Source organism: Sapajus apella, unplaced genomic scaffold (genome assembly GCF_009761245.1).
Source record: "Sapajus apella isolate SASKATOON/1434 unplaced genomic scaffold, GSC_monkey_1.0 scaffold135, whole genome shotgun sequence".
Classification (NCBI taxonomy): domain Eukaryota; kingdom Metazoa; phylum Chordata; class Mammalia; order Primates; family Cebidae; genus Sapajus; species Sapajus apella.
The window spans coordinates 3121424-3131913 of NW_022437075.1; the positions used below are offsets into that span (position 1 = coordinate 3121424).

At 61.3% G+C, this 10490-nt stretch overlaps 1 protein-coding gene across 2 annotated transcripts; it reads left to right on the plus strand.

Annotated features, from left to right (window-relative positions):
* Window positions 1–4427: 4427 nt before the first annotated feature.
* IL11 (interleukin 11) lies at window positions 4428–9302 on the plus strand. Of its 2 annotated transcripts, XM_032263191.1 has the most exons (5): window positions 4428–4669; window positions 6060–6232; window positions 6433–6519; window positions 6614–6775; window positions 8688–9302. In XM_032263191.1, exons 1-5 carry the CDS (start codon window positions 4663–4665, stop codon window positions 8856–8858), a joined length of 600 nt encoding a protein of 199 aa, XP_032119082.1. In that variant the 5' UTR covers window positions 4428–4662; the 3' UTR covers window positions 8859–9302. The 2 variants fall into 2 exon arrangements, with proteins under 2 accessions (XP_032119082.1, XP_032119083.1); XM_032263192.1 differs by lacking the exon at window positions 6060–6232.
* The last annotated feature ends 1188 nt before the right edge of the window (window positions 9303–10490 follow it).

Genomic DNA, 10490 nt, shown 5'->3' on the forward strand with positions numbered 1-10490 from the left:
GCACAGTGGCTCACACCTGTAATCACAGCACTTTGGGAGGCCGAGGCAGGCGGATCACCTGAGGTCAGGAGTTCAAGACCACCCTGGCCAACACGGTGAAACCCCTGTCTCTACTAAAACTACAAAATTTAGCCTGGTATGGTGGTTACTTGCCTGTAATCCCAGCTACTCGGGAGGCCAAGGCAGGAGAATCGCTTGAACTCAGGAGGCAGAGGTTGCAGAGAGCTGAGATCACACCACTGCACTCCAGCCTGGGTGAAGAAGAGAGACTGTGTCCAAAAAAGAAAAAAAAACAGGGAAGGGGACAGGCCACATGGGCCCCTGCTGAGATTTGAGGGCCTGGTGGGCTGGAGCTGCTCGGAGGCTGTGACAGTGGCCCCTGGGCAGGGAGCCCCCATTTCCCTCCTGGATCTCAGTTTCCCTCCTGTGAACAGAGGTTAGAGGGTGGAGGCAGGGAGTCCACCAAGTGGAGATCCTGAAACTTCCCCATGATTTCCCCCAAGGTGACTGGGAGGTGACTGGGAGGACACTTGGCTTCCAAGAAGAGGAAGCGGGACTTGGGGGCCGGGTTGGGACCGTAATCCCTAGTGCACCCCAACTCATCCACTCAGCTTCACAGCACAGTGACCAGGGAGTCTCTGCTCCCCTGGGACTGTCTCTGAGCTAGAACTCCTGGGACTGAGGGAAAAGGGGGTTGGAAACCCAGACACCTGCACTAGAGGTAGAAGGGGCTGGGACTGGACTCCTGGGTCTGAGGGAGGAGGGGCTGGGGGTCTGGACTGCTGGGTCTGAGGAAGGAGGGCCTGGGGGTCTGGACTCCTGGGTCTGAGGGGGAAGGAGCTGGGGGCCTGACTCCTTGGTCTGAGGGAGGAGTGCTATGGGGGATCCCAGACTTCTGGGTCTGAAGGATGAAGGGCTGGGGCTGGATCCTGGGTCTAAGGGAGGAGGAGCTGGGGGCCTGGACTCCTGGGTCTGAGGGAGAAGGGGCTGGGGGCCTGGACTCCTGGGTCTAAGGAAGGAGGGGCTGGGGGCCTGGACTCCTGGGTCTGAGCGGGGAGGGGCTGGGGGCCTGAATGTGATGGTCCAGGAGCCAGACCCCATTTCTCAGGAAGCTCCGTGGGGTGACTCCCTGTCTTACCCATCTCTCCTGTAAACATCCTGGTGGGTGCTGAGTGGGCCCGGGCTGCCTCCGTCAGAGATGACACAGGTTAGAGGGGGCCCTGCAGGGGGCCGGGGGTGGGGGTCAGAGGGGTTGTGGAGCTGAGGTTGGGCAGCTGCTGACCGTTTCCTGTGTCAACATAATCTGGACCCACTTCCCAATTCCCGGGATTCCTCAGGGATCAAATAGGGGGTGGGGGGGCGGGGCCGCCTGGCCCTGGACTGCGGCTTGGGACTGGGGGGGCCCCCGCCGTCACGGCCCTCACCACTAATGACAGGTTTGGGCTGCCTCTGTGGCCAGCCTGCCCCGTCACCCCCCAGAGGCCAGACAGGACCCCCCAGGGACTGACAGACGGACACACACACAGCCTGGGACCTGCTGACCTCACACCCAGCCGGCTCTGCTTCCCCCCGGAGCTCTCACGGGAGCCAGGAATCACTGGCCATCCCCCACGTCCCTTCGGCTTCTCCCCAGTGTCTGTGGTCACCCCGGGTCTGGGTCCTGGCTGCCCAGTCCGTTTCCGCGCCTCTAAGCTGGTCTCTAGCTCGCGCGGGGTTCCACTGCCCCAGCTGCCTCCCGGGGCCTTTGTTGTCCCGCTGTTTGTCTCTGTCATCTATCATTTTCTTTTGGGATTCCCCAGTCCTGCCTCTGGGTCCCTTCTGATCTTCGTCTCTCGCTCTGTCTCTTTCTCTCTCCCCTTCTCTGGTTTCCACAGAGTAACCCAACATGTCCCACCCTAGCCTGGGCAGACCCAGGGATTGCCAATAACTCCTAGCCCCGCTGCTCTGCACCGGCCCCATCTATCTCCACTGCCACACTGGGGGGATGAAGTCTGAGCCCACAACCCCGGGCTGCAGACCAAGGCGAGTCAGAAAACTGGCAGCAGCCGCGACCCCAGACTTGTCCCAGACCCATGACCTTCCCCACACATGCTCCTCAAAGTGTAGAGGGCCACAAGATTCTCCACTGCCTTTCTTCAACTAGAATTGGGGCCTGGACTCCTGGGTCTGAGGGAGGAGGGGCTGGGGTCTGGACTCCTGGGTCTGAGGGAGGAGGGGCTGGGGTCTGGACTCCTGGGTCTGAGAGAGGAGGGGCAGGGGTCTGGGCTGTGGTCCCTGTGGGGACAGGGCTGGCATTACTGGAACCCTGCTCTTGCTCCCCAGCTGGCCTCGGGCCAGTCCCCTATCCCCTCGGGCTAGTCCATCCCCCAAGCTGGTGGCCTGAGTCACCTTGGCTGGCCCTGCCGGTCTGGGGGGGGGGCTACGTCAGCTCTCCCCTCACTGACGCAGCCTTGGGCCCCCCACACTGACTCAGCCGGAAGCAGGCCCCCTGAGGGGCGGAGACCCAGTGGTCAGAGGCCTGGGTCCCAGCGGGAGCCGGTGCCAGGGAGGGCCCTGGGGGGCCCTGAAAGGGGTGGCTGTGACAGGCCAGAGAGGGGGAGTAAGAGCTCTTACCTGAGCGATGAGGTCATTCCCACTGTGGGGGGGCTGTGACCTCACCTCCTTGGGGACCTGAGCAGTTGCCCCTCCAGTGGTGCTGGACTGGGAGGGGGAGCCCTCCAAACAGCCGGGTACCGTCTTGGAGGCTGGCATAAGGGGGTCTGCACGGAGACTCAGAGGCCCCCACCACCTCTGAGCTCTCAGTCCGGTCCTGTCCTTCCCTGCCATCTAGGTCTGGGGGCTCTTGAGGACATGGTTTGGCGTCTCTGCCCCTCACTTGCTCTGTTGTGAATCCCAGCTCTCCTCTGCCCCATGCCTGGCGCTGGCCTGCTGTGTGCCCCGGTGGGCATGGCTGCCTCCGCCCCGGCCTGTGGGGCCCCTCCCCGTGCACACCTCTCCCGCCTCCACCTCTGTGCATTGGCGTCCAGGGCTCTGGTATGTGGTCTCAGTGTCCCCGCCATCCCGCCTCACCCCATCTTGGTCCTGCCTCTGCCTCATCACCCCAGTTCTCTCAAAGGCAACATCTTTTTCTCTGTGTCCCTGATGTGTTCATAAAAATGAACGAGGAGAATAATGATGGTTAGCTGACTTTGTGCTTCACGTGAATGAGCTCACTTTATCCTCATCGTGGCCTTTAGGGGGATGGGGGTGCTCATTGTCCCCCCTTCACAGATGAGGAAACTGAGGCACAGACCGGGAGTCTCGAATCGAGGTCTCGCCTGTATGGAGTGTCTCAGCACCTCTTTCTCTAGGTCCCCAGTCTCCCTCTCTCTCCCTTCTTCCTGTCTCCACCTGCCCCTCTGAGAAAGGCTTTTCTGGCAGGTGTGGTGGCTCGCACCTGTAATCCCAGCACTTTGGGAAGCCAAGACAGGCGGATGACCTGAGCTCAGGAGTTGCAGACCAGCCTGGGCAACATGGCAAAACCCCATCTCTACTAAAAATACAAAATTAGCCAGGTGTGGTGGTGGGCGCCTGTAGTCCCAGCTACTCAGGAGGCTGAGGCAGGAGAATCACTTGAACTCAGGAGGTGCAGGTTGTAGTGAGCCGAGATCATTCCACTGCACCCCAGCCTGGGCAACAGAGTGAGACTCTGTCTCAAAAAAACCAAAATGAGGAAAGCTTTTACTCTCTGCCCCCATTGCTGAGTCATCAACATCTCAGCATCTCTGTCCCTGGGGCCTCTCTGTCCCATGTCTCTGTTCACCTGGTGCCTTTCTTTGGTGGCTGCATCCTCTCTCTCTCAGTCTTGGTGTTTCTGTTCCTTTCCCCTCGGTGTCTCCCTGGGTCTCCCCCAAGTCCTTCCCACTGTCTTCATCCCGCTCTGATCTCTGACTCCCAGAACGTCTCCCTGTGTCTGCAGGGCTGACCCTGTGGTCCTGTCTGCTTCTCTGGTGTGTCTCTCTGGCTGCCTCCGTCGCGGCGTATTTCCATCTCCTTGTCTCTGTCTGTCTCTCCCTGACTCTGTGTGTGTCTCTCCTCTTCCTCCTGCCTCCATCTCTCCAGGACCCTATCCTCTCTCCCGTCCGGCCTCACTCTGCCTTTCCATTCCCCTGCCTCCCCATCCCTCTCTGCCAGACCTGGTCCAGCTGGACCCCCACCCACAGTCGGGCCCCAGCGCCTGAGCCTGAGTGTCTGCTCCGGCCCGTGGAGGTGGAGGGAGGGGACGCCAATGACCTCACCAGCCCCTCTCCGACCACCCCCCCTTTCCCTTTTCAACTTTTCCAACTTTTCCTTCCGTGCCCTCCTCCGAGCGTGGCGGTGTGAGCCCGGCAAGGCAGCCGCTCCGTCTGAATGGAAAAGGCAGGCAGGGAGGGTGAGTCAGGATGTGTCAGGCCGCCCTCCCCTGCCGCCTGCCCCCCGCCCCCCCCCCCCCCCCCCCTATATAACCCCCCAGGCGTCCACACTCCCTCACTGCAGCGGCCCTGCTGCTCATGGGCACATGCCTCCCCTCCCCAGGCCGAGGCCCAGCTGACCCCCGGGGCTTCCCCGGCAGCGGACAGGGAAGGGTTAAAGGCCCCCGGCTCCCTGGCCCCTGACCTGGGGAACCCCTGGCCCTGTGGGGACATGAACTGTAAGTTGGTTCATGGGGTGGGTGGAGGGGACAGGGAGACAGGGAGGGAGGGACCCACGGCGGAGGTCGCACGGAGAGGGACCCGGGGAGAGGCAGCGGGGAGTCAGAGAAGGGGAGGAGAGCAGATCGGGAGACAGGAGGCCGAGAGGAGATGGGCACGGAGAGACACAGACAGGCGCGGATGGAGGCAGCCAATCAGACGCGCCGCGGGAGGGAAGGCCAGACAGGGCCCCGCGAGGGAGCGAGACGCGGAGACCGGGCAGGGACGAGGGACCCGTGCCAGGAGGGGGTGGTCCCCATCGGCCCAGGCCCCAGGGGGCCCGCGGGGACCGGGAGACGCGGACTCCCCGGGGTCCCGGCAGAGAGGCTACAGGGGGAAACTGAGGCAGGGTCCGCGGAGAGCAGAGCAAGCCTGGGAGCGGCGACCCCGGCCGGGGGAGGAGAGAGACTGGGCGCGGGCGGAAAGCGGGGAGAGCCCGGCAGAGGCGGCCGACCGACGCGCGGACAGACCGACGGCTGGCGGGGCCGGGGGCGGGCCGGGGGTGTGCGCGGCGCGGCGGCCGGGGGGCGCTGATTGGCTGGCGGGAGGCCGGATGGGCGGGGCGGCCGGGGTGGGCCGCTGGGAGCGAGCCCCCGACGCCCTGGACCCCCGCGCCCCCCGCGCCGCCGGGTCTCCCGCTCCAGCCGGGTCTCCCGCTCCCGCCGGCGGCCGGGCCGGGGCCGTGGCTCTGCCCCTCTCCGCCCAGGTGCGCTGCGGCCTGGCCTTCCGCGGCCCACCCCGCGGGGCTCCCGGGAGCGCGGCTAAGGGTCTCCGGCGGGAGGGCTCCGTGTCTCCGGGGTTCCGTCGTGGCCTCTGGCTCCTTCCCCTGCTCCCAGCCAGCTCCGGCTCCCGCGGCCCCGGGAGGGGGCAGGTTCTGGCCTGTGCCTCCCCCCCGTGCCCCGCCCCGGGGCCCAGATTCCGGCGTCCGGGGGCGGACGGGAGACGCCCGGCCCGTCTACCCGCCCCGGGCCGCGTCTGCTCCGACGGGCGGGGCAGCCAGAGCCAGGGAGGGAGAGGGAAGCCCGCCCGGCCCTGCGAAATGCCCGCGGGCGTTCCACCCTGGGGCTTAAGACCTCCCTCCTCCATAAGGCCAGGAGTCCAGGCCCCAGCCCCTCCTCCCTCGGACCCAGGAGTCCAGACCCCAGCCCCTCTTCCCTCGGACCCAGGAGTCCAGGCCCCAGCCCCTCCTCCCTCGGACCCAGGAGTCCAGGCCCCCAGCCCCTCCTCCCTCGGACCCAGGAGTCCAGGCCCCCAGCCCCTCCTCCCTCGGACCCAGGAGTCCAGACCCCCAGCCTCTCCTCCCTCGGACCCGGAGTCCAACCTGAGCTCTCTGCCTCATCCTGCCCCCAGGGGTTTGCCACCTGGTCCTGGTCGTGCTCAGCCTGTGGCCAGAAACAGCTGTTGCCCCTGGGCCACCACCTGGCCCCCCTCGAGCTTCCCCAGACCCTCGGGCCGAACTGGACAGCACCGTGCTCCTGACCCGCTCCCTCCTGGCGGACACGCGGCAGCTGGCTGCACAGCTGGTAGGAGAGGCTGGGCTGGGGCCGGCAGGGGAGTGAGAGGCAGAGGGGAACTGAGAGCGGTCTGCGGGCGGGCCACCTGGAGGGTTTCTGGGCTCTCCGGTGGCAGAGTCAGGGAGGGGACGAGTGTGGGGCCTGGTGTTGGGGGTGGAGGGAGCCCGGAGGCTGGGCAGGGGCCCCTCACAGCTTTTTTTCCCCACCAGAAGGACAAATTCCCAGCTGACGGGGACCACAACCTGGATTCCCTGCCCACCCTGGCCATGAGCGCGGGGGCGCTGGGAGCTCTGCAGGTAAGGGCGGGAGTGGGTGGGGCCAAGGCAATGAAGGAGGCAGGAGGATGGGGCCACGGCAGTCACGGTCACAGCCAGTGTTATCTGTCCCCAGCTCCCGGGCGTGCTGACACGGCTGCGGGCAGACCTGCTGTCCTACCTGCGGCATGTGCAGTGGCTGCGCCGGGCAGGTGGTTCCTCTCTGAAGACCCTGGAGCCAGAGCTGGGCACCCTGCAGGCCCGGCTGGACCGGCTGCTGCGCCGGCTGCAGCTCCTGGTATGTCCTGGCTCCAACACCTGACACCCCAGACCCCAACCCCTGGTGCCAAGAACCTGTGGCCTGAGTCCTTGAAGCCTGAGACCCCAGACCTAAATGCAGCACCCCAGCTCTGAGATCCTGACCCTGCATCCCCAGACCCTGTGCCCTTGAGACCTTGAGGCCCTAGACCCCCAAATCCTGCCCAGACACTCCAAATCCTCACCCTAAGTCCCTGAGACTCCATCGTCCATGATCTCAAAGTCCCAAAATCCCAGTCCCTAAGACCCAATACCCCACCCTAAAGCCCAAAGAGTTGAGAATTCAAATCCTCACCTCAAGACTTGAAGACCCTGGCCCCATGACATTGAAAACCATGGACCTGGCCAGGCACTGTGGCTCACGCCTGTAATCCCAGCACTTTGGGAGACCAAGGTGGGTGCTTCGACTGAGGTCAAGAGTTCAAGACCAGCCAGACCAACATGTCAAAACCCCGTCTCTACTAAAAATACAAAATTAGCTGGGCGTGATGGTGGGCACCTGTATTCCCAGCTACTCCAGAGGCTGAGGCAGGAGAATCGCTTGAACCTGGGAGGTGGAAGTTGCAGTGAGCTGAGATCATGCCATTGCACTTCAGCCTGGGCAACAAGAGTGAAACTCCGTCTCAAAAGAAACCAAAAAACTACTAACAACAAAAAAGAAAATCATGGGCCTCCAGACCCTGAGACCCAGGCTCCAGCCCTGCGATCCTGACACCTTAAAGACCCCAGATGCAGACCCTAAGACACAAGACCCTGACCCAAAGCCAGCCTTGGGAGCCTGGCTCTACAACCCAGGACCTCAAGGACATAGACCCGAGCCCTGAGGCCCTATGTCTCACTCCCAAGATCCAAAACGCTGAGGCCTCAGATCCTGAGCTGCACCTGTACGACCCCAAGACCCTCACTTCCAAAGCCAGGTGCAAGGCCCTGAGACCAGAGGACTTCAAACCCTGGCTCCCAACTCCAAAGACCTTGGATCTCAAATTCCACCTTCTGGCTCTGAGACTCCAGCCCTCACCCATGACTTCCTGAACTTGAACCCAGAGCCCCCCCACCCTAGACTTGAGCCCCCAAACCCCAGACACTCTGTAAAACCTGAGTTCTGGCCAGGTGCAGTGGCTCACTCCTTAATCCCAAGGTGTGGGAGGCCAAGGCAGAAGGAGCTCTTGAGGCCATGAGTTTGAGACAGCTGGGGCAACATAGCAAGACCCTGTCTCTCTTTTTTTTTTTTTTTTGGAGACGGAGTTTCGCTCTTGTTACCCAGGCTGGAGTGCAATGGCGCGATCTCGGCTCACCGCAACCTCCGCCTCCTGGGTTCAAGCAATTTTCCTGCCTCAGCCTCCTGAGTAGCTGGGACTACAGGCACGCACCACCATGCCCAGCTAATTTTTTGTATTTTTAGTAGAGACGGGGTTTCACCATGTTGACCAGGATGGTCTCGATCTCTTGACCTCGTGATCCACCCGCCTCGGCCTCCCAAAGTGCTGGGATTACAGGCTTGAGCCACCGCGCCCGGCCTGACCCTGTCTCTTAAATTTTTTAAAAAACAACACCAACGATAAAAATCCAGCGCTAAGATTCCAGCTCTGGCAACGCGAACAGCCTGGCCCTATCCCTCACCCAGAGCCAAGACGCCTGCCCTGACTCTACAGACTCACCCCAACCCCCACACTTAGCTCTCAAAGCCCATCGGGACCCCAGCCTCAGTTTTCTGAACCGCACACCCTGAAGAGCTCTCAGCCTAACCACTTCAACCCATGCACCACAGGCCCCCTGGGAACGTGCAGCCTGGACTTCCCCCACCCTGATTCAGTGGAAGCTCCAAATAGCCCCTGCCTTGCACCCCCACTGCACCCTCTCCCTGTCGCTCACCTTCTCTCTTCTCCCCACAGATGTCCCGCTTGGCCCTGCCTCAGCCACCCCCAGATCCGCCGGCACCCCCACTGGCACCCCCTTCCTCAGCCTGGGGGGGCATCAGGGCCGCCCATGCCATCTTGGGGGGACTGCACCTGACACTTGACTGGGCTGTGCGGGGGCTGCTGCTGCTGAAGACCCGGCTGTGACCCGGGGCCCAGAGCCACCACCGTCCTTCCAAAGCCAGATCTTATTTATTTATTTATTTCAGTACTGGGGGCCTAACAGCCAGGTAATCCCCCACCATTATCTCCCCCTAGTTAGAGACAGTCCTTCCGTGAGATCAGGGGGGCATCTGTGCCTTATTTATACTTATTTATTTCGGGAAGGATGGGAGGCAGGTGGACTCCTGGGTCCCCAAGGAGGAGGGAACTGGGGTTCCAGATTCTTGGGTCTCCAAGAAGTCTGTCCACAAACTTCTATCCTGGCTCCTCCCCTTCTAGGCCTGGGCAGGAATATTATATTATTTATTTAGACAATTACTTTTCATGTTGGGGTATGGGGAGGGGAAGGGAAGCCTGGGTTTTTGTACAAAAATGTGAGAAACCTTTGTGAGACAGAGAACAGGGAATTAAATTTGTCATACATATCCACTTGAGGGTGATTTGTGTGGAAGCTGAGGCTGGATGCTGGGGTCCCTGGGGCGGGGCAGGTGGAGGTGGGTGGGCAGGGCAGGGGAGGGGAGATGGTCGGTCACCCAGACAGCTCTGTAGAGGCAGGGCCTGAGCCTCACACAGGCCCCCGAACTGCAGAGGTCTTTTTGTTAGGATTACAGAGGTGAGCCACCATGCCCGGCCTCTGTTGGCCAGGCTGGGATGCAGTGGGGCAATTCCTCCTCCCAAGTTCAAGCAATTCTCCCATCTCAGCCTCCCGAGTAGCTGAGATCACAGGCATCCGCCATCACGCCCAGCTAATTTATTTTATTTTATTTTGTATTTTTAGTAGAGACAGGGTTTCACCACGTTGGCCAGGCTGGTTGAACTCCTGACTTCAGGTGATCCTCCTGCCTCGGCCTCCTAAAGTGCTGGGATTACAGGTGTGTGCCACCACACCCAACCCATAGATCTTCAATAAATATTTAATGGAAGGGCCGGACGCGGTGGCTCACGCCTGTAATCCCAGCACTTTGGGAGGCCGAGGCGGGTGGATCACGAGGTCAAGAGATCGAGACCATCCTGGTCAACATGGTGAAACCCCGTCTCTACTAAAAATACAAAAAATTAGCTGGGCATGGTGGTGCGTGCCTGTAATCCCAGCTACTCAGGAGGCTGAGGCAGGAGAATTGCCTGAACCCAGGAGGCGGAGGTTGCGGTGAGCCGAGATCGCGCCATTGCACTCCAGCCTGGGTAACAAGAGCGAAACTCCGACTCAAAAAAAAAAAAAAAAAAATTTAATGGAAGGTTCTAGAAGGTCACCATGATTAACAGTACCCGTGTTGGCTAAGCCTCACGGCGCATCTGCAGGTGGAATTCCAGCCAGTCACCAGCATGGGCTATCGCTCAGGGAAGCTAGGGAGAGTGGCCTGCTTTGGACATAGAAAGATGTCCTGACATTGGCTGGGCACGGTGGCTCACACCTGTAGTCCTAGCACCTTTGGGAGGACAAAGCGGGTGGATCGCTTAAGTCCAGGAGTTCGAGACCAACCTGGGAGACTTGGCAAAACCCCATCTCAAAAAAAGAAAAAGCGATGTCCTGACATGAAACAGCAGGCTACAAAACCACTGCATGGTGCCATCCAATTCTGTGTTTTTCTTTCTACATATGGATTGAAAAAAAAAAAA